Below are 27,203 nucleotides of genomic sequence, written 5' to 3'. Positions count from 1 at the left end.
CCGTCAATTGTAAATAATGTATTTCTATTCCTGTACAGAATTAAAAAAACAAATGCATTAAGAATTGTAGAATTACGGAAGTAATTCTTGGTTTATGAAAATAGATGATAACACGGACAATTTTTCTGTTCCATTAATTCTTCCTAAAAAGACAAGTCATATTTTTTCATTGTAATTAATCATTCCCACTTATTAACAATTTTAATCAAGTAGTTTTATTATTTTCTTTTTCTCTCGAATGATTCCATAACATATTCAGTGCTGACTTTACAAACGTACACATGTATGCACATATTCATCAAAACTGACAGAATACAAACAAAAAAAGTAGTTATACGACTGAACAGCAACAGACATTTTGCAGTCTAGTCTGCAATTTTCACAGCAGTTTCACCCATAAATTATCCTTCATTTAGAGAACATAGTTGTATGAAAGAAAACCATGTAGGTATCTTTTACCTTTTACTTTTTTCAATCACTTGATTGCGGCCATGCTGGGGCACCACCTCGAAACGTTTTAGTCGAACAAATCGACCCAGGATTTATTTTAAACCTAATACTTATTCTATCAGTCTTTTTGTCGAACCTCTAAGTTACGGGGACTTAAACACACCAACACCAGTTGTCAAGCAGTGGTGGGGGACAAGCAGACACAAAGGCGCGCGCGCACACACACACATATATATACATGTGTGTGTGTGTGTTTACGACGAGTTTCTTTCAGTTTCTGTCTACCAAATCCACTCGCAAAGTTTTGGTCGGCCTGAGGCTATAGAAGACACTTGCTCAAGGTGCCACGCGGTGGGATTGAACACCACAGAACCATGTGATTGACAGGTAAGCTTCTTACCACACAGCCACGCCTGCGCCTATATTTGCAAAATGCAAAGAACTATCATTGTTCGTTTGACCTTTAAATTGCAGACCCACTTATGTGAAAGCTCATACGATGTTCATTTTCTATAGACTTGTATGAAAGAATATCTTACACGACTCACACGCAGACCTCACTTGCAGCTAATGCACATAGCATGGTCGTTTGGTTGCATACTTACACATCATGCAGATATCGCCTTTGATGATGCAAGTATGTTTCTACTAAGTAATTTTATGTTTCTACCAAGTATTTTCTTTCTAAATCTCCAGTTGGTTTTCGCTAACTGATGTTTTATATCATCAATTGCTGCTTCCTTAGTAATCAAGAAAGTTAATGTGTTCTCACGCAAACAGTATTTTAATTTCCTCCATTGTCATATGCGATATTTTATCCAATCAAGTATTTTGCTCAAATACTAGTCTTGAACCATTTTTGGATAGTTCAACAAAAATACATGATCATTTTAGATTCATTGTCGTCACAGGAGTTATTTTGCCCAATGAAAAATTTAAGCCAATCAGAAACTAGTCTGTAAAGCCTGATTTTGACCATATCAAGCAAGTAAAAATTTATTACCCATTCACTATTCATGATTCGTTCCAGACCGAACAAGTTGCCCCTCTTTTCTCATACCAGTAGTTATAGCTAAGCTCTCACATTCTCTCTCGTTTGGCTAGCCCTCGGTATTTTGTTTCAGCCATAACACAATTGTTGTTGGCACTCCGTCGCTTACGACGTCGAATGTTCCAGTTGATCCGATCAGACACGTGTACCCTTAACGTAGTTCTCGGGGATATTCAGCGTGACACAGTGTGACAAGGCTGAGCCTTTGAATTACAAGCACAACAGAAACAGGAAGCAAGAGTGAGAGAAAGTTGTGGTGAGAGAGTACAGCAGGGTTCGCCACAATCCCCTGCCAGAGCCTCGTGGAGCTTTAGGTGTTTTCGCTCAATAAACACTCACAACGCCCGGTCTGGGAATCGAAACCGTGATCCTATGACCGCGAGTCCGCTGCCCTAACCACTGGGCCATTGCGCCTCCACCATAACACAATAGAAAGTACTTTAAACTGAACGAGAAATTGTCCTCGCAGAATATCTTCTACTAGTTTAAAAAATAAAGTATTCAGATTTATTCTTTGCTGTCACTGATCTGACCACTTCACATATGATTTAACAAACAAAATATTTCTAGCCACACAAATATTCTCAGCAACACATTATTCAACTGACTTTCTAAAACACTAAAAATGTGTGTGTACATTTTCCGTAAAACATTTATACGTCTAATTGACTTATCAATTTATATCTTCAAAAGTTCATTTAAATTGTACGAGGAGTGCTGAAACGTTTTAAGGTAATCGCAAAAAGCCAAGTTCTTTTATAAGGCTTAGAAAAATGAAGGACCGCCAGAATGTAAAGAGCCAGAAGAAATGCTGCTAACCAATTTGTCCAACTGTGGCAAGATTCTGTGAGTTTAATACCTTTCAATAACAATAATGATCTCAAATTTTGGCACAAAGTCAGTAATTTCAGGGAATGAGGTAAGCTGATTATATTGATCCCAGTGCTCGACTGGTACTTATTTTATCGACTGCAAAAGGATGAAAGGTAAAGTCGACCTCGGTGGAATTTGAATTCAGAACATAAAGACGGACAAAATGCCACTACCATTTTACTCAGCGTGCCAATGATCCTGCCAGCTCGCCGCATAAAGGATTGCACTATTTTATTTATCGTTTTTTGTCTCTTTTACTTGTTCAGTTTTTGAACTGTGGCCATGCTGGAGCACCACCGTCAAGCAATTCAAACCAGGGACTTATTTTTAAGCCTGATACTCAGCCTATCAGTTTCATTTTGCTGAGCTGTCAAGCAGTAGTGATGAAACATAAACACAAGGGGACACACACACACACACACATATATACATATATATATATATATATATATATATATATATATATATATGCAAATGCTGACAGTTCCATAAAGAAGTGCCAATCTCTCAAAGTGGATGGGACATGTGGAAGTGGGAGACCTAGAAAGACATGGGATGAAGTACTGCAGAACGACCTCAGGGCGCTGAACCTTCCAGGTGAGATGACAAAGGAATGAGATACCGGGCACCTTTCTGTACTCAAGAAGACCCATACTAGCACCAGAAATGTTAAGACTGATCCTTTTGGTGGCATAAACCACTTGTGGCAGTGTCATGTAAAAGCGCCCATGCAGCAACACAAAAAAGCACCCATGCGGCAACACACAAAAGCACCCGTGCATCCTGCTATCTTAAGAATTGAATGGTAATTTGAATAATATAATCCTGGATGCACTTTGTCAGAAAACAGAAAGTGGAATGGTTGTGACTGCAAAAACTTTGACCGTAGGTATGCTTCACTGAAGTAGATTTTCTGAAAGTGGATGCCCCTCTCTGTCATCAAAACCTCACTTGTTTGCCCATCACCAAATATATTTTCAGGGAAATTTGGAAACAAATGATATCCTTGTATGACGGTGAGATTCTCTCATTAACAACTATCACATTATGCACTAGACTAAACATTTAGTTATAATGGTTCTGCCAGCTCACTGTTTTGAGAGTTAAATAACACGAACAACAACAATAACAGCTCTTCCTTATCATAATATTTTGTTTTCTATGTAGATAATTAAAGAAAAGCATTGGGGTTTTTGGGGGGGTTTTTTGCCACTTCTGCAAAAGTCAGTCTCCAAGACAAAAGTATAACAATAATTAGGGGTGCTTGACAAAACAAAAACAGAATGAAAGAAAATATGTTTATAATGGAAAAACATACAACGCAAATATCAATGGGTGGAAATGATTTAATGAATCAATTCATGTGTAAACATTTAGGGCCCCTATGGAATGTTTAAACCAATCATATATATATACACACTCACATATGTGTACAACTGTACATATGTATTTGATTGTGACTTTATATAAGAGCATATATATATATATATATATATATATATATATGTAACAGTGAATAACTGGTTATGTATCTATGTGGTTCCATAACTGCGTATGTGTAAGAAACTGTGGTAAGAGTATTTGTGCTTTTGTGTAAAGTGTGTTGTGTGTGTGTGTGTGTGTGTGTGTGTGTGTGTGTAATCATCCTTGCAAGCTTTCACAAGCTGCCATAGAAACCCATAAAGTCAGTTGAATGATGATGATGATGAAGCATCATTGTAGTTGTTATAATATATCACCATCAGACAGATGACAAAAAAATGGAAAGAAGACAACAACAACAACAACAATGCCGCTTTAGAAATGAGAGCTCAAATGGTCGATTTCCATCAAATCATCAATAATCTGAAAAGACAGAATTGATGAATATTATATAATTTTATTGATAAAAATATAAAATAATATTTTACATTTTTTATGAATTACAATAGAAATTCAAATAAAAAAAAGACTTATAATGTTATAGAAGCTACTTGGAATAGATATTTACATTTAATATATGGTGTTAGGAAGGGCACCCAGCTGTAGAAACTCTGCCAAATCAGATTGGAGGCTGGTGTAGCCTTCTGGTTCGCCAGTCCTCAGTCAAATCGTCCAACCCATGCTAGCATGGAAAGCGGGTGTTATACGATGATGATGATCTCATATGCTAATAATTCTCACAAACTGTATTCTTCTATCTCTACCCAGCAAAAGTACACTAGCAAGTGCACCTATTCGTGTGTTTGTGTGTGTGTGTATGGTTGAGGAGGTGGTTTCTCAGCCATGTAGTCCTGGGTTCAGTAGCACTGTGTAGCACCAAGAGCAAATCTCTTTTACTATAACCCTGGGTCAACCAAAGCTTTGTGAGCAGATTTGGTAGATGGAGAGTGGAAAGAAGATCATCATCATCATCATCACCACTGTTTAACGTTTGCCTTTCATATTGGCATAGGTGGGACAGTTTGACAGGAGCCAGCCAGGTAGGAGCCCACACTAAACTTCTGTGTCTGTTTTGCCAGGGTTTTTACAGCTGGATGCCCTTCCTAGGTTTGAAATCATCTGCATTAAGTGTGCGATATCTAAACTTTGTTAATTTAGAAAGTAAATACAATCTTCTGAGGAAGAAATCATCATCATTAGCAGCAGCAGCATCGTTTAGTGTCCATTTTCTATGCTGGCAAGGTTTGGACAGTTTTACGGGAACTGGCAAGGCGAGGAACCACACCAGGTACCATGTGCTGTTTTGGCATGGTTTCTATGGCTGGATGCCATTCCTAACACCAACCACTTTATAGAGTATACTGGGTGCTTTTTACATGGCACCATCACCAGTGCTTTTTATGTGGCCCCATCACCCACACCAATGTGGCAGCAATAGCAGCATTTTAACACTTTTTCTATGATTACATTTTATTATCATCATTATGGCCAGGTTCCAACCTGAGCTGCATCAACAAAGACTACCTTTCACACTTCTCAGTCCATCATCACTGCCTCAAAGTCCTGGATACACTCCGGGCCATTGTCTGCAATCAAGTTGTCAATGTAAGTGTGATAACATTTTCCTCTTCTTACATCACTATGAAGTGAGTTCCACAAGACTAATTTGGATGCTTCCAGTTCAGTATGGCACTTGCAGTGACCAAATGATCACAACCGTCTTTACCTGCCTTTCTTATTTGCCAGCAAAGATAGGCAAATCTGACCCATGTTTACATGGTTCAGACAAAGTCAGTGACTCAGATTTTCTATGGCAAGACGATCTTTCTGTTACCAACCCTCAGCTGTTTCCAGGCAAGGTAATACTTTGTCCTAATCCAGAGAGGTTTCAATGAAAGGTTGCAAACATATGCCACTTATATTATGGTGAAGTTTGTTTACAATCAGCATGCAATGCTGAGGCAAGGCAATACACACACATACATGCATATGTATATATATATATATATATATATATATATATATATATATATATATATACCCAAAAGAATGCATTTTGATCAAATCCCCAATGAGTTAACATGGGATCTCTGAACAACAATGTAAACTTCACATAATCAAGGTATCCTTGGCCTGAAGAGTAGCTTACGGTCTCACTTCCAAGGTTCCGCTAACATATGTAGCCTGGATTTTATCTACTCCATTCCCTAATTTTTAGATGTTTATTCACATATACAACAAACCTTGTTGCTAACCATGAACTATAAAATTAACTTTTTTCAGCTTATACTTCAATACTGCAAAAATTCACAACCTTCTGCACCAATAAACCACTTTTGTTACTAAAAGTTGTTTTCTATATCTTCTATGGATTGCTTGAAGCTAACTAACTTCCTACACCTTGATCCTTGGATCTTACCTTTACATATATATATAAATAAATAAATAAATAAATAAATACGAAACTCACTTGATCAACAGTAATACCGATACGGCGGGCAACTTCACTTTTCTCAATTACACTCAGATTGGTGTATTTCCACAACAGCTCACCATCAAGAATATTTCGACTGGGGTTGAACAACTCTGGAATAGTGGCCTTCGCAGCCCTGAAAGGAAAATGATCACTCAATCAATACCAAAACATCATAGTTATATACTAGATTAAAAAAAAAGATGGTATGATAATCATAATTTATACACAGATACATTCCAGGTTCAGTCCTGCTGTGCTGCATTTTGGGCAAGTGTCTTCTACTATAGCCCCAGGCTGACTAAAACCTGAACGAATCTAAATTTGGTAGACAGAATCTGAAAGAGGCATTTCCTACGCGTGCACGTGTGAGTGTGTGTGTGCGTGTGTGTGTGTTTACATTTGCACTTCACTGAAAATTGCTGGGCTACAAGCAGTGGAATTGTTGTCATTCCTCCTGGCAAACAGCTAAAGATTAGCAACAGGAAAGGCATATGGCATTGCTTTATAAAACAACACTTCGGTAATATATTCATCTGACTTGTGATGGCATTGAAAAAAACAGACAAACAAAAGATATGGTCATTATAATAATTTTATCATATACCACTACAAACATAAGCATTAAAATTTCTCTCTCAGCTCATAGGTGCTCTACTGTTCATGCACACTAATATTATACATCCAGTCAGAGTGGTGAACTAGCAGAATCATTAGCATTCACAAGCAGTGGATCAGGAGTGGAGAAAAGGAAAGCTTCTAAAGGGATTGCAGAGAAAGGCTTGACAGAAGCTTAAATCTGCTGAGATGGACAGGTCTTCTCAGTACTGCTTTGCAGGGTTAGTCAATCAAATTGACCCTAGTAGTAATTTTAAGTTTGCTTCCCAACCACATGGCTTCCAGTTCAGTCCCATTGTGTTGCTCCTTGAGCAAGTATCTTCTACTATAACCCCTGGCTGACCAAAGCCTTATGAGTGGATTTGGTATACAGAAACTGAAAAAAGCCTTGGTCATACATAATCATTACCATTATCATCATTTAGCATCCGTTTTCTATGTTGGTAATAGGTTAGACAGTTTGACTGGAACTAGATAAGCCAGAGAGCTGCACCAGGCTCCAGTCTGTTTTGGCTTGGTTTCTATGTATGGATGCCCTTCCTAATGCCAACCATGCCATAGAGTGTACTGGGTGTCTTTTACATGTCACCAGCACAGGTGTTTTTTATGTGTCACTGTATAGATGCCTTTTGTGTTACCAGCACAAGTGTCTTTTGTTTGACACCAGCACAGGTGCTTTTCATGTGTCACCATCACAGGTGTCTTTTGCATGTCATCAGCACAGGTGCCTTATACGTGTCAGCAGTGCAGAAACATGTCTGATCATGAGTGAATAACCCCACAAAGCCTAAGGAAGATGTGAGGAGAAAAAAGGTGAGATCAGATTTTAAAAGCTAGGGCTTCACAAAAGAGATGACAAAAATAATCAAGACAACTAGCAATTATGCTGCATGGTATACATCTCTAAAAATTCATCCAAGCATAAAAGAATCAACACTAAAATATTAATGGTGATGATGATAATAATGATGGTAAAAGAACTCAGGCTTTTCATTTTTCATCAGTCTTCTGCTTAATTTCGAACAGTTTGTGTTAAAATAAAAGAAGTAGAGTATTTAGTAATATATCAATGATAAGATATATAATGTGAGAACATTGTGAAACAAATGGACATCAAAGATACCTGTATGCCTTGGGATTAAGACCAGCTATGTGTGGAATGAGAGTTGCCATGGCATTTTGCAACATGAGTAAACGTCGATATACCTTCTCAGAAATAGGCATTACAAACCCAATACTGCCATCAAGTGTTGCTGAAAGAATAGGAATTAGATTCATTTATCAAAAGAAAAGAAAAACATATAAACAAAACCACTTGGGTTCAGAGAAAGAAAATATTTAACAAATGCAAATTCTTATTATTGTAGAACAGTGTTAGCTTCAGTCAAAGCTAGCAAAATTCAGATATTAACTACTCATTAGTATATTATATTATGTCAGCTAACAATATTTCTAGCAAAGATTTTTTTTTTTTTTCATGTTTCCTAAGTCATTTTTTTCTTTTTTTAACCAAGTTAATTGATTTTAGTTTTAGGATTAGATTTTTAATATCATAAAACTAACACATGAAAACTTGAAGATCAGATGTTGTGTTCAACAGAGCAATAAGAACACTGGACTAGATACTTTCTTTCGTCATCTCAGAATCTGGTGGAGTTGAACTTTTGAATTTGATCTCTTTGGGATGAATAAAGGAAGAACTTACTGGGAGCAAAGTGTAAAAAGACACCATTATGTTAACAGTAGCAGCTAATGAAAATGTGGTTTAAACATCAGCTACTTTTGGTTTCCAAATATGAATGAAGAAAATGATGATGTGAGTTAAAAGAGATGAGCTAAGTTAAATAAACTGGCTTCATACAGTATAAAAGATCTGTATTGGTTAAACTGCTATGGAATTATAAAATTCTGAAATATATCAAGAGGATATGGAGTGTCCTAAAACCCACTGGGTTAATAAGTCTCTTTTCAAGTAGTGAATATAAAATCAACTAGGCAAAACCCATTTTTCCCAAAAAGTTTTTCCTGCCAGTATCACCTTGCAGCTGCTCAATAGGGACATTAACCACATAAATTTCAATAGTTTTGGAAGGCCTACAACAGCACTCTTCCAGACCCTTCTTCAAGACCAATCCTCTCACAAACATTCATCATAAGTTGTACAAGAAGCTACAACAGTAACTTGTATCTGCTCATGAAACAATTGTTGAAGTTTAGTCCTTAGTAGGCTCTGAACTAGCAGACCTATAACCAGAGACATGCCAGCAGTATCCTTCTCATTTTTACTTCCTTAATTAAAAGAAGAAAGGACTGATGAGAAGCAAGGAAGATATCTTCAGACCAGAGGCTTGGCTTGAATGTTTACAACAGAATGGTCTCTGCTAAAAGCACCAACAAGACAGAAGGTAGTGTTAAACTTTGCGATGAATTAAGTCTACCACTCTGTATATACAGAGAGAGAGTTAGATTATACAATGTGTTCTTTATTCTTAAGACAGTAATGTGTTGAGGGAGATTTGGTTATTGTTTCCAGTATGTGGAATGTTCACATATGAGGTTCTCTGAATGTTAAAAAAAATGCTTTACAGCTAGGTAAACTAGGCCAATAGGTGATAGGTGTCTTTGCCAAAGACAAAGATAACACAACACTTAATATATCCTCATATCATGTCTGTTTTCCATGCTGGCATGGGTTGAACAGTTTGACCAGAGCTGGCAAGCTGGGGAGCAACACCAGAATCATGGTTTCTACAACTCGATGCCTTTCCTAACACCAGCCACTTTCCTGAGTGTGCTGGGTGCTTTCCATGGCACTGCATGGGCACTTTTATGTAGCACTGCACAGGCGTTTTTACATGTCATCACAGAGGTGCTTTTACATGGCACTGCACAGGCACTTTTATATGGCAACACCATGAGTGCTTTACACCACCATAAGGATTGGTCTTAACACTTCTGTTGTAGAGTACAGGCCTTCTTGAATACAGCAAGTTGCCAAGTATCTCAGTCCTTTGTCTGAGAGGTTCAGATTCCTAAGGTCATTCTTCAGTACTTCATCCCATGTCTTCCTGGGCCTCTCACTTCCACATGTTCCATCCATGATACAAACCATTAATCATTCAAGCAAAAGCAGAAAGCATTTCAACTCAATCTGCTGGGATTTTCCAATTAAATACACACATCATCGCATGACCAACCAGACTATCAGATATTGTTACACATTGCTGGTCACAATATGCTTTGCATTGTTTTAGCCTTCAAATGACGCCACCTTAATGGCTAGGTGAACAGGCCAACATTCCCACTTGATCAAAAAGGGAGACTGGAGCAATGTGAAAATGAAGTGTTTTGCTCAAGAACACAATGCACCGCCTGGTCTGGGAATCAAACTCACAGTCTAGCAATCATGAGTGCAACAGCCTGACTACTGAACTACACACCTTCACAAATACATACATACAACTACAGAAATCACTTTTGGCCAATGGAATTAGCATAACAACCATCTCTTTCAAAGTCAGTAACCCAGTGCCTTATCAAATAGGTAAGCTACCATTCTTACAATATTTACAAAAGATTTTCAGAAAAAAAAAAATTAGTATGTCAAGAATGACTATAATGAACAAAACGAATAATACAAGTTTTTTAAACTTACAGACAAAGAAAATTTTTAATACTGTAACCTACCAAAGAAAGTAATATGTCTTTTTTCAGCAACACTAATCATTTTGCGATCAATTGATTGATCTGATAATTTACATCTCACTCGGAAAGTACTGAGAACATGTGATCCAATGTTCATGTCAGCTCGCCGTAAAAGTCTCTGTCCACCACAACTTTTCCTTGCTAAATTAATTTAAGGAGAAAAAAAAAAGAAACATAAATATAATTTAATGTTTAATATGAATTTTTACTTAAAATAAAGTGAAAAATACAAAGTTTTATAAAAAAATAAAAAATAAGATTTAAACCTTGGACATGTTCTTGCTGTTTAGTGCCAGATCATTCATGACTAAAGAGTAATAATCAAAGATGTTCCAATCATCACCCACCAGTCTTTTTGCATATTTAAGACGACACTATCCAATGTAAGTTATGATTTGAGAAAGATTTAGCTGCTATGTGTAGTAGGTCGATCGGGTACTTAGAGATTCACTCAATGTATGCTATCACCAAAAGCATCCCCTAACAAGTAATCAATGCTCTATTGAATTCAAATGATACTGCAAAATTATCCTTCCTACACCACCATACATTTCTCCCTTATACACTATGACTGCCTCTTCCCTCACATGCTTACAACCTACCAACCTATACATCTTTCCCTCATACTTCCCCTGTCTACTGTATCATTATAACTATTGTAATGTTCTTGACCTCTACTGCCACCCATCTCATGCATCATCCCCACTCATTTCCACCATTCACTACACCCACCCCTCAACTCTAAGCAGTCTCTACAGTCATCACCTACTTTCCCTTACCTTCCCTCTAACATATTTATCAACATCTCACCAACACTTGTTCTTCGTTCATTATATTCATCCCCTCACTCACCCCATACATTCTTGCAACCTCTACCCATCCATACTCCCTGTTCTTTTGTCCCCACTCATTCCTACTCACCCTTACCTTAAGGGTTCACCTTGACACCTCATCACCATTATTTTTTTATCTCTCTTTCCAGCTCCACCCCATTACTCCCACCCTCTCCTCTATAATGTAAGTAGCCATATACTACCTCTTCAGGAAGAAATATGTTCTGCTCCTTTCTTTTGTACATTAACCTCTCATCTCCTAGCACACAGCCACCTTCCACTCTATTGTAATCCAACTCAGTCAAAGGGAATAATAGTCTTGCTAAGTGCATGGTGACCTCACTAGTGCTGGTGCCACAAAAAGAAGCACTCAGTACACTCTGTAAAGTGGTTAGACTTAGGATAAATATTCCCCTGTAGAAACCATGCCAAAGCAGACATTATACAACAATAGTCTACAGACCTGTCAGATCCTGTCAAACTGTCCAACCCATGCTTGCTTCACTCAGATATAAATCTGTATCAAATTCGATATGCCACAGCTTATCATCCAAGCTACAATGTTCAACATTTGCTTCCATTTCAGTCCTACTACATGGCACCTAGGCAAGTGTCTTCTACTACAGCCTCTGTGCAACCAAAGCCTTGTGAGTGGATTTGGTGATTTGGTAAACAAAAACTAAAAGAAGCCCATTGTATAGGGGAGCCCAAAAGTAGGTTTACAGTTATCACATAGGCACTTCAAATTTCTTTTAAAACATTTTACTACATTTAAATTTCTATCATACAATTATCTAAATTAACATAGAATAATGGTTTCATATTTTTTTATAATTAAGATCTAAACGGTTAATATATGAATGCAAAAGAGATAGTTGAATAACTGTAAACCTACTTTTGGGCCACCCTGTATAAATGCGTGTGTATGTGTGTGTGTGTGTGTGTGCTTGTCTTTGTGTCTGTATTTGACCCCCACCACTGCTTGACAACTGGTGCTGGTGTGTTTATGTCCCCATAACTCAGCAGTTTGGCAAAAGAGACCAATAGAATAAGTACCAGGTCTTAAAAGAATAAGTACTGAAGTTGATATATTCGACTAGAATTCTTCAAGTCAGTGCCCCAGCATGGCCACAGTCTAATGACTGAAACAAGTAAAAGAGAAATTAAATAAAAGATATCCTACTATTTTTCTTCAAATTATTGAGCTGCTCACTCATTAGGAAATATCTTTGGTCACAAAATATGAAGTAATTGACTATTTATTCCAAAAGAGTGTTAGACAAATAAATATTTTTAAAAAATAATTATACGTGATGAGGATAGAATTTCTTTCAAAAATCACCTACAATTTTAATTAAATTTTTTAAAATAGCTGCAAACAGTTCTATTCTTTAAATACATCTAGATAAAGACATTTGTCTTTTTAATTTTTTTTTTTTTTAAATTCTTTTTGAAATTGGTATAATGGATTATGCAATATCCAACTATATTTCATGGATTTAACAAGACTCATAAACAAAAAAAGCTCTCTAATTCATAATTTTTTCTAGTTTCCAGTATTTTTAGGGTTTCAGTTTTAAATACAAAAAAGCCATGATCCACTTTGTTCATTCAATGTCTTTTATTTTGAAGAGACGGCAATGAGTGATATTGAATTTAGCGTTTAATAGAAAAGCTACAATCATATAACTGTAATAGATTCTCTGCAATTTTATTTGATTTTCTTTTATTTCCTCTTAAGTTTATGCAGTAACTGACTTTGTTCCCATTTATATGTTCAAGAATTAAAAAAAAAAAAAGGAAAACAATTTTCTTTTTAAAGCTTATAAAACAATTTTAATATTTAACTAAGATTTTAAAACTTCTCTGAAATGAATTTAATACTATGGTTTTAAATAAATACAGAACATTAAGTGTTGCTTCAAACTTTATTCATGCAAACTGGTCGATTACCAGAGTACAACTAAGATAATTTGGGCCTGCTGTACCTTTCTGTGGTACAGGAACTTCACCATATCTACTTGGAAAAGAATACTTCAGATAGTAAAAGTTGAATTAAAAAAAAAAGAGGGAAAAATCAATTACATGTGTAGAGGATGGTTAACGTTTAGGTAATTATTATATTGGGGTACAGAAATGGCAGTGTGGTGAAGAAGTTTGCATTGCAAACATGTGGTTCCAAGTTTGGTCCCATTGTGCAGCATCTTGGGTAACTGTCTTGTACTATAGCTTCAAGTGACTAATGCCTTATCAGTAAAATGTGGTAGACAGAAACCATGCAAAAGCCCATTCTATGTGAGTACATGCATGAGAGTGAGAGAGAGAGAGAGCGTGAGAGAGAGAGAGAGCGTGAGAAAGAGAGAGAGTGTGTGCACATGTGTGAACGTGGTCTCTGTGTTGTGTGAGTGTTTGCATGGTGTGTGTGTGTTTGCATGGTGTATGTATGTGTGTTTGCATGGTGTATGTATGAGTGCGTGTAGGCAAAAAAATATAATCAATGACAAAAAGTTGCAGGTAATCTAGTGTGTCACATAAAAATACTTCACTATTTATTCCTTTCGTATTGCCCAGACACTCACTAGTCACTCTTGACACTGGAAATGCAGGGAACTCATCATTGGCTCACTGGAACCAATAACTAGACCAGGGTATACTCACAAGTAACAAGGATCAGAGCATAGATGTGATGGTAGAGTAAGGAAGAGAGATGTACAAAGGTCGTAATATATGTGGTCAGGTATTGCCACGAAGGCAAAAGTAGGAGTCGGGACTGCAGTGACTGGTGAAAACATGGGTAGAAAAATTGGTGGGGAGGAGCAGCGATACAGTGAGCAGGGCAGTGAGGGCAGGAAAGGGTGTTGGAAGACAATCATGATTTATGAAGAAGAAATATGAGGAAGAGAAGATGCAGTTTAGAAGAGATGTAGTTCAGTTTCTTGGGGCAGGGTGTGTGAAAAGTGTGTTGTTACATGTGGGTGGGACACAATGCTTCCAGCACTCAGTTTCACTGCCATGGGTTGGTCTTCTCTAGGACCTCATCTTGCCAAACATCTTGGTCATTTTCATTTCCTCCGTGAGTCCCAACATCCTAAGATCGGTCCTCACCACTTCATCTCATGTCTTCCAGGGTTTCCATCTTCCACAGCTATCGTCCACATTCAGTGACAGGCACATATGTATACAGCTGTCGTCCAAACCAATGCATTCTCCTCTCTTGCGCGCCACATTTAATCCTTCTTATGCCTAACTTTTCTCTCAACACAGTTGTGCTTTGTCAGTCATGCACACTGGTGTTGCAAATCCAACAGAGCGTACTACCTTCATTCCTCTCCAGCCTACACATGTCCTCTGCAGTCAGAGCCCATGTCTCACTACCATGTAATATAGCTATTCTCACACAAGCATCATACAATCTACCTTTCACTCAGAGAGAGAGAGAGTCCTTCTGTTGCCAACAGAGGCAGTGCCTCTCTATCCTATTCTTATTCTAGAAAAAATACTTTCAGAGCATCCATCACTGTTACTAATTTGGTCACCTAAATAGCAGAAACTATCTACTACCTCAAGAGAGCTTCCTGGACATTTGAGAGAGTCTAAGTTCCTTGATCAGCTTTCACATTTTCTGTTTGTGGCTTTTTCAATCTTATCCTTCTATAGTTTTCTTCCACTTGGATCTCCTCACACTTCATTACCTTTCAGTTCCCATCCATGTCTTACATGCCTGTATCTTGTTTTCCAATTGTATAGATTTAGGTTCAGTCCCACTGCAAAGCACCATGAGCAAGAGTCTTTTGCTTTAAACCTGGGGTCAATGTTTTGATAGGTGGAAACTGAAAGAATCCCATTATAAACATGTGTGTGTGCGTGTCTGTGTGTGTGAGTGTGTGAGAGAGAGACAGACAGACAGACAGACAGACAGAGACAGAGAATTCATACTTCCCTACATCTTTACATATGTTTGTTGGTTGTAAACTATGATTCATAAGCAAACAAGTGTCATTTGCTTGTAGTCCACTGCAAAAACATGTCCGAGCCTCTGAACATGTTTTGACATGTTGCACAAAAAGTTCATTAATACAGTCTTGTTTGTTTCTAGTTCTCTACACAACCACGTTTGAGTTGCTTGTTTTTTGAAAAACAGTAAGATTATTACCTTGTTTGAAATGAAAATAGACAAGGGTTGGCATCAGGAAGATCATCCCACAGTAGAAAACGTTCATCTGACCCATGCAAACATGGAAAAGTAGATGTTAAAACAATAATGATGGTGATGAATTAACTAAGAATGCATTCTGCTTTTTATTATATTTACTCTTCTACTTGTTTCAGTCATTTGACTGTGGCCATGCTGGAGCACCGCCTTTTAGTCGAGCTAATCGACCCCAGGACTTAATCTTTGTAAGCCTAGTACTTATTCTATCAGTCTCTTTAGCCGAACCGCTAAGTTACGGGGACGTAAACACACCAGCATCGGTTGTCAAGCGATGTTAGGGGGACAAACACAGACACACAAACATATACACACACATACATATATATAACACACACATACATATATATATATATATATATATATATATATATATATATATATATACATATATACGATGGGCTTCTTTCAGTTTCCATCTACCAAATCCACTCACAAGGCTTTGGTCGGCCCGAGGCTATAGTAGAAGACACTTGCCCAAGGTGCCACGCAGTGGGACTGAACCAGGAACCATGTGGTTGGTAAGCAAGCTACTTACCACACAGCCACTCCTATTTGTATATAATGTCTATAAACTGAATTTATCCATTTGATGGCAGTAAAAAAAAAAACTTAAACTTATCTCTAAATACATTTAAACTAATGAAAATCATGTATCAAATAACTTCCATTATTCATGCTGCTGCTGCTACTACCTCTACTACTTGTGTGTTAACAACATATTTTGATTTGTTCAAGCCCTGCAAGGTGAGGTGGCAGTTCAAGTGAGTGTCGCTGGCCAACATCTCTGCAATCATGTCTGCTATGCACAGCTGAACATGCCATTTGGCTTCAGGTGTAGAACCCATGACTCCCTTTCGCCACAATCTTCTGCTGCTCAATTCTACTCCCCACCCCACACATTTGTTTCTTTTTGTTTCCGAGGCGAGACAGTTATGGGTTTGTGTTTTTTTCTCAATAATTTGACCTTTTATACTTTTAATGGAATTTTTTTGTTTTTGTTAAATTATAATGAAATATACCAAAATATTCAGACATACCTTCGGGTTGATAAAAGTAGACAAGCAAATTTTTCAATCTATCTGTTACTGAAATGAGTAAAATAAACAAAAAATTTACAGAAGATGAAATACAAGGAAAATCATTATTTACAATTATGTCATGGCAACTAAGGAGATAGAAAAACCATCATAATTTTAATTGTTTCAATACCAATGTGCCTTAGACCACTTCTGGTTCTATTACACTGAGTACCATGATTTTTGTTCTTGGGTAGTTACTGTTATTTCTTATTTGCTTACTCCAGAAAGAATGAAAAATGGCTAATATTTCCTTCAAACTTTGCTTTATTACATTTATTCAAACCCCCAAAGAGTTCCTCTCAACACATGGCTATGATGCTCCCCCCACTATTCCTGCTCATCATCAGAGATGCACATATTGTCAACCACTAAAGGACATGATCAAGTGGCTATGGTCAAGTAACTGACAAGCAAATCTGTGATATTGAGTAGAATATTTGATATAATGATATTTCTGCTTCAACAACTCAGCGCTGAATCTGTCTGAAATGTAATGGAAAATAGGTCAGTTTCAAAACACTGATGTTCAGGTCACAAAAGCCAAGTTTGAAGGAAATAGTAGTCAATTCCTATGATTTCCAGATACATGTAAATAGGAAATAGTACTCACTGACCAAAGATAAAAAAAAATTAAAATTTAGTTACACAGTGTTATACAAAGACAAACATTTTGAAGTGTTCTTATTTAAATGCAAATCATTATTCTTTAATTCTTTCTTATTCTTTTACACTTTCAGTTACTGAACTGCCACCATGCTGGAGCACTGTCTTCAGGAGTTTAATCAGATAAATCAGTTCTGCTATTAATTAACTTGGATGCTATAGTAGAAGACTTTTCCCAACTCGTATGCCGTGGGTCTAAACCAAAAACCACAGATCATCATAATTTAATATTAGAATCTTTTTTATTAAGTTACGCACCAAATGCCAATTTAATAATGAAAAAGTTAGTCCCTTTCACTATACCTCTCCAAATTTTCCATTATTTTCAAAATGAATGAAAACACATAGACTGTATTACATTCAAAGTAGGATCATTAATGAGTTAAACCAACCAAAAATCATTCCTATTTGACCCTAGATGAAGATATAGCATCCTTTGATCTACATTAGGGATTCTCAAACCATTTTTTGCTTATGGACCCCTTTGATTTCTATGTTATTTAGGGGATGAGACCCTCATAGCCTTTTGATATCTAAAAACTCCTATTATATTTTTATGATTAAATATTATTAGGAATTGTATTACAAAATGTTTATATATTTTGTGTATTTTAGAAGTATAACCAATTTATTGTACATAAATTTTGACAATAAAATCTTATATGGGCCCTTAAGAGCCATGTGAACCCCCGAGGGTCATATGAACTCCTAAGGGCCATATGAACCTCCTGAGGATTATATATACTCCGGATGAGAACTGCTGATCTACACGCTTCAGCTAGCCTAGATGAATTCATTACGATCAAAAGGGAAGTTTATGGAATGTTCCACCCTATCTCTCTACTTTTATTGCTCAATGCAAGATAGTTTTGCTGGCCACTACTATCATGCTGAACAAGAAATATCACATACTATGTTTTGGAGACTTCTACATGCAATAAAGGAAACTGCAAATATACCAAAGATAATGGAGAAAAGAGATTCCTGGCACATCATTGTGGAATGCATATTGATTGCTTCTTAACTCTTTAGCATTTAAACTAGCCATATCAGGCCCAAATATTCTACATGTTTTATGTTCAAACTGACCAGATTCAGCCTCTCACACCTATCATACAATGTCATTCCAAAAATATACTATAACATCATCGAAATCTAGAAGCAGTGAGATAGCGCATGATCAATTCAAACCAATTTGAATAAATAAACATTATGCTTGACAGAATCTGAATGCTAAAAGGTTAAAAGAATAGAAGCCTAGCTGGAAACAAGTTTCATTGAAGCTCATCTTGGTAAAGAATATGCTGTGGTTCAGACTGCTAGGCAAGCAAAATAATGTACTTTTACTTTCAGAAACTACACTAAACTATGAGTTTTAGCTTTTAACTTTTTTGATAGAAAAAAAATAGGATTAACTTAATCTCTATTAGTGATATTCCTCTTCTTACAGTGAAGAAGAAAATACATTCATACATTGTTGTTTGTGATAAGAGAGAGAAAACATTATCAGCAGATGTAGCACAATCATTATCATCATCATCATTAGATTTAGAATTTGGTTTTATACAACCAAATTATATGTCCATATCTTTTATCTTTCGTTTGTTTTAGTCACTGGAATGCAGCCATGCTGGGGTACTGCATGAAGAGTTTAACCAAACAAATCAACCCCAGTATTTATTAAGCCTGATACTCATTTTATCTGCCTCTTTTGCTGACCTGCTAAGTTACAGGGACATAAACAAACTAATACGTGCTGGTGGGGGACAAACACAAAGATACACAAATACATACATATATACATATATATATATATATATATATATATATATATATATATATATATATATATATATATATATATATATAATTTTATTTTATTTAGTCAAGGAACTAAAGTCCATTTAGGGATGCAAGCATCCTAGTTTATCATTGAAACCTATAGGTGTTTAGAAAACTTTATGAATGAGAAAAGGAAGAAAATAGAAAAAACTGATGTATAGATGTTATTTATTTCAAAGACATTCGAATTATGGGGGGTGGGTGAGGGGAAGGGGAATGAGGGGCATGAGGGGGAGGGCATGAGGGGGAGGGCATGAGGGGGAGGGCATGAGGGGGAGGGCATGAGGGGGAGGGCATGAGGGGGAGGGCATGAGGGGGAGGAGGAGAATGGATGGGGTAGAGGTAAGGAGGGAAAGGAAGAGGGTAGGGCAGAGGAAAAACGAGAGTTGAGTAGGGAGTAACTTCAGTTGACATTGGCAAGAAATAATGATGAACTTTCTTTTTTATTTTATTTTATTTCATCTACTCTTCTCTGCAGCTATTCTCCCTAAATAAACATGACTAGATTTTCTGCCTACTTCTTCTACGGATATACTGTAAAATCCATCCATTGTATTTTCTAGCTTGATCTACTGTGATAACAACAGCCTCTCATATTATTAAAATTAAGATTATTTAAACTTGATAATGATGATGACTATGTATAAACTAATATATAGTGTAACATAATTCAAGATTGCTGATGCAAAAAATTTCCATTACCAATTAAAATTTTAAAATTTAAGAAACTAAAATAAATAGATAAATGAATAAATAAATAATAGATAGATAAATACATGAAATGTGATATTGAAGCGAACAAGAGAAATTAAGTACAAATAGCTTTTTGAGAAAGAAAAGTAGCTGAAATAATTACATTCAATATTGGATTTTGCATTTGGAATTTATTTGATAAGAATCTCAGGTTTCTTTGTGAAAAGTTTATTTCTTTGTTTAGCTTCATCATTAATGTTTCGTTAATGATCATCTCTGTGTTATGTGTTATGTTGTCTTTTATATCTGAGTGTGAATAGACAAATACTTTCTTATTGCCTGTGAATATTTGCATATGTTTACTATATTATCATCATCATTTTTACATCTACTTTTCCCTTGCTAACACAGGTTGTATAAATTGTGCATGTATGTGTACACATAAACACACACACACTCACACAGATAAATATGTATATATGAGATGTTTTCTACATAAATACAATTTTCAGCTAGTTTTTAAATTAGGATTTTTTTTATGCATAATTGTAATTTTTGAGCTTTTATACTTATCTATGTTGTCCTTTATCTTCTAAATGTACACATTATTTAAATATTGTTTAAATATTGTAAAACTTGTAGTTACAACAGATTAAAGAAAAACTTAAATAAGTCTTGCTTCTTTTTTCTCATCTTCACCATTATCATCATCACTTTTAGATATGCTTTTTCCATGCTGGCAAAGGTTGGACAAGAGTTCTTGAGGTAGTATGCTATGGCTCGATGCCATTCCTGGTGCTAACCCATACTTGCTTTACAAGTAAAGTACTTTATTCAATATTGCTGCACACTGAACCAATGCCAGGTATCATGGTTATGGAAGACAACCAACATCACAGCCCAAAGTGGAGTCAAACAAAAACACACAGATACATGCAAATAGATACAAGCACACACACACACACACATGCATGAACATATACACATACATGCAACACACATGCATGTGCATACACATATATGTATAACTATACTCAAGAAAACTCTTCCTCCACAGCAGAAGTATTAAGGCCACTCCCCTTAATGAAGAGGGGTGCCATGTAAGAGTGCTTGTGCTGGTGCCACATTAAAAGCACCTAGCACACTGTAAAAAGGTTGGTGTTAGGAAAAGCATCCGGCTGTAGAAACCAAGACAAATCTGGGACTGGTGCAACTCTCCAGCTTGCCAGTTCTGGTCAAACTGTCCAACCCATGCCAGCATTGAAAACGGACATTAAAGGAGTAGAAAAAGGATAATGATGATGATTACTTCCATATAGTTTCTGTCTACCAATTTCACTCACTAAGAATATAGTGAAGGAAACTTGCCCAGGGTATTATATATAGTGAGATCTAAACTGAAATCACATGGATGTGAAATAAAACTTCTTAACCATATAGCCATTATTGTGAGTCTGTTATGTATTATTATTATTATTATCATCCTCATCATCATTATTATTATACACTTCAATATTTTATTTTTTATCTTATGCTCGTTCCAGTCACTGAAGCATTATACTGAAGAGCTTTGTTGAACAAACCATCCTCAATACTTATTTTTTATAAATCTCATGTTATTCTATAGGTCACATTTATCAAACTGTCAATTTATGGGGATGTAAACAAACCAACACTAGTTGTCAAATAGTAGGGGGAAAACACACACACACACACACACACACACACATATATGTATACAATGTATAATTGGAATGGATAGTATCTCTTCTGATTATGAAGAAAAGAGAGGATGTTTTCAGTGCTATTCCAAACATAAGTTTAATCTATAAAATTTACTGCCTGTGTGGGGGGGGGGGTATCCCCTCTATGCATGGTCAAACCGCTGGATCAATCTGTACCAAATTTGGCATGAAGGTCTTTCATTACTCAGGGAAGGTTCTAGTGGGGGGGGATCAAATTTTGACCCTTGCCCATATAGAGGGCTGTAGTTCCCCCTATACGACCTTCCAATATTTTTTTCAGCGATATAATACCAAATCTGGCATGAAGGTCTTTCATTTCTCAGGGAAGGTTCTGGGGGTGTCAAGTTATGACTCCTGCCCATACAGGGGGCTGTAGCCCCAAACCCACCCACCCACTATATGACACTTCCGATTTTTTTTTTTCAGCAGTGTAATATTGTTTCACTTTTATTCTTTCACTTTTGACTTCCCATTTGACTGACCAGTGGCATATAACAACATCCAATGGTCTGATTGATACAGTGATATGTGTGTGTGTGCGCGGGTGCGAGCACATATATGTGTGTGTGTGTATATATATATATATATATATATATATATATATATATATATATATATACACACACACAGATAGCAAGAGGTTAAACAAGGTCTATTAAGATTTAGGGAATATCAAAGTGAAGCTGACCACATTAATGGCTATATGGTAAAAACATAAATCAATCCAGACAGTTCATTGGTATTTGGTAATCAAAGTTGAAGAGAACTACAGTATGGTGCAAAATTAACAATTAAAACAAACAAATAGATTACACACTATTGTTACAACCATTTCATTAACAGATCTTATTGCAGTGTAACATCTTGAAGGCAGGTATGTATGAAGTCCAACATTTATGAAACACTGTAAAACACAACAGAGAACTTCTCAACTCATCAGGCTGCACTATGTTGCATCAGAGTGAATACTGACTTGCCACTGGATAATATAGCTCAACAGCATTGCATCAGGCTAACTGTCTAACAGTACATTGATATTCACTCTTCATGCAAACCTGCCTGTACAATGTTACAATGCAATAAATTCCCTTAATGAAAATAGTGAAGTGATACTGTATAATCCATTAGTTTTATTGTTTTATATATATGTAAAGAAGTGCCAATCTATAACTGTGAAGGGAACCTGTTGAAGAGGTAAATGTGGAAGAAGTGGGATGAGGTGGTGAAATATGATCTTCAGTTGTTAAGTCTCATGGAGGTGATGACAAGTGACCAAAACTTCTGGTGATTCGCTGTGTTTGAGGAGACATGTCAAGCTAAGTGAAATCGTAGTCATGGTCAGAGCTAGTGACATGTAAAAGGCATCTTTGCTGGTGACACATAAAAAGCACCTGTGCCAGGAACACGTAACAGACACCCAGTACACTCTGTAAAATGGTTGTAATTAGGAAGGGCATCCAGCTGTAGAAACCAAACCAAAATAGATGACTGAAGCCTGGTGCAGTTTTCAGGCCTACCAGTTCCAGTCAAACCATCTAGCCCATGCCAGCATGGGAAACAGGCAAGTACACGGTTTCCATCTATGTATCATTATCATTTAACATGCTTTCCATGCTGGCATGGGTTGGGCAGTTTGACAGAAGCTGAGAAGTGATAAGACTGCACCAAGCTCTAGTGTGTTTTGACATGGTTTTACAGCATGGGCTGGCTGGATGCTTTTTACATAACACCAGCAGCAGTGAGTCACCAAATAATTTACAAGACAAGACCCTTCAGCTGAGGGAAGGAGTAGTATTTGTATGTATATGTGTATGTGTGTGTGTGTGTAGGTGTGTGTGTGTGTGTGTGTGTGTGTCTTTGTGTTTGTCTTCCCACTGCCTGCCTGTCACCAGTATTGGTTTGTTTACATCCCTATAAATTAACAGTTTGGCAAAAGGGAGCAACAGAAAAAGTATCAGGCTTAGAATAAGTACTAGAGTCGATATGGTTGAACCTACAAAGCAATGTTCCAATATATTTGCAGTCCAATGACCGAAACAAGTAAAAGGGTAAAAAAGACTATTAATGTAGCTAACACAGGAGGGAGGGGTGAAATACTAACATGACATAGTTAAAAAAATAATTAACAGTTAAAAAACAGTTAAAAAAATAATTAACATTAGTCAATGACTAAATGTCATTTAATTTTTCATCAAATATGGGGCACAACTGTAAACAGGTTTCTGCATTATTATGACCTCACCAGCAAGTCATTGTACTTCATTGAACTTGCTGAAAAAACTGTATAAGATTGTATATTGGTTAGCATAGGAAAAGAAGAGTTCACTAAATGTGATTATGCTGAATATAAACTGTTAGGCAGCTTATTATAATACTGAACATATAAGGAGAATCCTGCAAAGGTAGAATAAATTATATCTCAGTGGTGTTCTGATATTGGTGGTAAAGGAAAAAGCTTGAATATTTCTGGTATGTTAAGTAAGTCTATCTGAAACACTCAATAGATCATATGATTTTCAGATCTTGAAACATTATTATATATTTGTTACATTTCTAAAAAATGTCTTATGTTTGGACAGGTTTTTGCTGTCACAGAAGCACAAATAATCATCTATAAATATTCTATAACTTTCCTGTATCACCAACATATTTATTACTTATGCAAGCATCCAAAACACTAGTTAATTAAGTCATTGTATTAGTTTTTATCTGTGAATTAATTTTTCAATCTTTTTAATTCAATTTTTTTTATTTTCACTTGACATGAATAACCAACTCATCATCTAGCTTTAACTCATTAAATATGAAATTAAATGTCATGACTATTCCACTAATGACATTAGATATCCATCAACAAAATAGAATTGGCCTTGTCTGCAAACTTGACATACCTCAACAAAAACTAATTTTAAACATGATTCCTCAACAAAAAGACAGACTGGTATATAAAACTGCTTTCCACAGTTAAGGGTGATGAAATTTCAAGTGGCTATATCTGATTTCTGCAGCGAAGGGGTTAAGGAGCATATATTTGAAAATCAAACAATATATTTTTTATCAAACTTCACCATAAAAACTCGTTAACCCTTTAGCATTCAGATTACTGTCAAATGTAAATGCTTATTGATTCACACTGTTTTGAATTAATCATGCATTATTTTGTGGCTTCGAGATTTTGATGACATGATTGCTTATTTTTAGAATGAAATTGTTAAGTAGGTGTGAAAAGTCACATCTAGCTGGTTTGAACATAAAACAAGAATATATGGGCCAGATATGGCTTGTTTAAATATTAAAGGGTTAATATTTACTCATTCAGTCAACCACTGATATTTTCACTAACTTCTAGAATGGAGAATCAAACTCAATGAATGTCAATGCTGTCAAAGTTTCCGCCAAACCAACAAGGGCAAAATATAATTCCTTGTCAAAATGATATCCATCCATCTTACATTTGTCAAAATATACATAAATTCTTACTAAGAGTTTTGTTATTTTTAGATTTACAAAGTTCAGCTAGAATTCCTTTGAGTTCCCAATATCTGGTCTAAATTCAAAATTTCATTTTTTATGAAAAATTTTCGAAGTTAAAATACTTTGTAAAGTGATTTAAATTACACAATTTAATTTCAACTAACAGCAGATTTTATCTTAAAAATTGATTTTGGAAACAGTCTATCACTCTCAAAATACCTCAGAAATCAGACAAAAATATTACCTACCAACGAAGCAAAGATCAACATTGTCTACCATAAAGTCAACAGTATAAACTTCCATGGGACGAATATCCTGACAGAAAATTAAAAGAAAAAAAAATGAAGATCAATAAAAGAAATAAATGGTTAATTTAAACTGATGATGATTACAATAACAATGGTGATGTTTAATAACACTGCTGAGAGGACAACAAAAATAACAGTGATGAAACCATTGATTGTGACAGTAACAATAACACATGCAACAAGACTGCCATCCATATTGTATGCATACAGCCAACTACTGCATGACAAAGAGCAAACATGCTTTGAAATCAGACAAAAGCAATTCATATTAATCCTTTTAGTTCCAACCTCTCCAAGTTCACCTCCAGTTCTATGATACAAACTTCCTGTTTTAAAGTAATCTAAATTAAAACCTTCCTTCAAAATTTCATGTTAATTTATGTTCTCAACACCAACTAAAATAATGACAAACTTATTTTACCAAATTCTTCATAATTGTCTAAATTAGCTGAAACAAGGGTAGGGTACTTCAACTGAAATATGATAACAAAAGGATCTAAGAGTGTTGGACTAACATATTACTCAAAAGTGTTCAATCAACGACCTTCGTGTCACTCACATGTCTACTGAATAGGCTGAGCTGACTGTTGCTACTTAGCAGCAACAAGCCAACAACGGAGCCTCTACATAATCACTCAACCTGTGAGATATAGCAGTTAAATGTTCCTCACATCACACCTGTGTAAAAAAAAAATGGTTCAATGGATATGCAGAACTTCCAACCGTAACCCCAAAAGTACAATATTTACAGCTGCTCTATCTTAGATGCTAAATTATTTTTAAATCAAATGGAAAAAACTCTTTTATAACTCATATAAATTTTAATATTCACTGAAAAAAGAATCCTGTTTAAACTTTCTTCTTTTATTATTCACTTGTTACCATCATTGGACAATGGCCATGCTGGAGCACCACTTTGACATGTTTAGACAAACAAACTGACCTCAGTACTTTCTTGTTTTTTTTTAACCCTTGTACTTATTCTATTGGTTTCTTCTGCCAAGCTACTAAGTTACATGGACATAAACAAACCAACACCAATTATGAAGCCACGGAAGAGGACAAACACAGACACAAAGAAACAAACACTGACACACAGACACACATCATCATCATCATCATGGTTTGACTGAAACTGGTAAGCTGGAGAGCTGCACCAAATTCCAGTCTGATTTGGCATGATTTCTAAGGCTGGATGCCTTTCCTAACGCCAACCACTCCAAGAGTGTAATAGGTGCTTTTTACATACCATCAGCACAGGTGCCAGTTATGTAACACTGACATCAGCCACAACTACGATTTCACTTGGCCTGACAAGTCTTCTCAAACGTGGTATATTACCAAAGGTCTCAGTCACTTGTATTTTCAAATTGTTAAAACATACCTATGCCAGCTATAGTTCAAAGGTGTGTCAAAGGTGACACACTGCTCAAGAAAAAAACTTATAGTTGAATATGAAAAACAATAATCTGTTATATATCATAGTAACATAAAAATTAGGGCTATAGAAAGAGAACCAAAATAGGCTGTCACAATGTATGCTTCACAACTACACAAAAACTTGCTAAATTAGACATTATCTAATACACATACTTCTTCAATATTATATACACACACAGACAGACATGGCAGTGTAGTTAAGAAGTTTGCTTCCCAACCACATAGTTTGGGGTTCAGTCCCACTGCATGGCACCTTGGGCAAATGTTTTTGACCGTGACCCATGCTGACAAAGGTCTTGTCAGTGAATTTGGTAGATGGAA

The 27,203-nt window shown here is 36.0% G+C and overlaps 1 protein-coding gene across 3 annotated transcripts in view; it reads right to left on the bottom strand.

Moving 5' to 3' along the window:
• Positions 1 to 3,975: 3,975 nt before the first annotated feature.
• LOC106871560 (cleavage and polyadenylation specificity factor subunit 1) overlaps positions 3,976 to 27,203 on the bottom strand; it is a 100,687-nt gene continuing 77,459 nt past the window's right edge. For all 3 annotated transcript variants that reach the window (XM_089354115.1, XM_052968705.2, XM_014918065.3), the window contains exons 34-39: positions 25,383 to 25,449; positions 16,676 to 16,723; positions 10,575 to 10,733; positions 8,011 to 8,140; positions 6,267 to 6,405; positions 3,976 to 4,219 (exon numbers count right to left, since the gene is read on the bottom strand). In XM_089354115.1, the coding sequence (XP_089210241.1) occupies positions 4,172 to 4,219; positions 6,267 to 6,405; positions 8,011 to 8,140; positions 10,575 to 10,733; positions 16,676 to 16,723; positions 25,383 to 25,449 (591 nt within the window). In that variant the 3' untranslated portion in view covers positions 3,976 to 4,171. The remainder of the gene's footprint in view (positions 4,220 to 6,266; positions 6,406 to 8,010; positions 8,141 to 10,574; positions 10,734 to 16,675; positions 16,724 to 25,382; positions 25,450 to 27,203) is intronic.

This window comes from Octopus bimaculoides, chromosome 6 (genome assembly GCF_046866305.1).
Source record: "Octopus bimaculoides isolate indiv1 chromosome 6, ASM4686630v1, whole genome shotgun sequence".
Taxonomy (NCBI): domain Eukaryota; kingdom Metazoa; phylum Mollusca; class Cephalopoda; order Octopoda; family Octopodidae; genus Octopus; species Octopus bimaculoides.
Note: the sequence above shows the minus strand (reverse complement) of the source record. Positions and strands in the feature narration are given on the sequence as shown.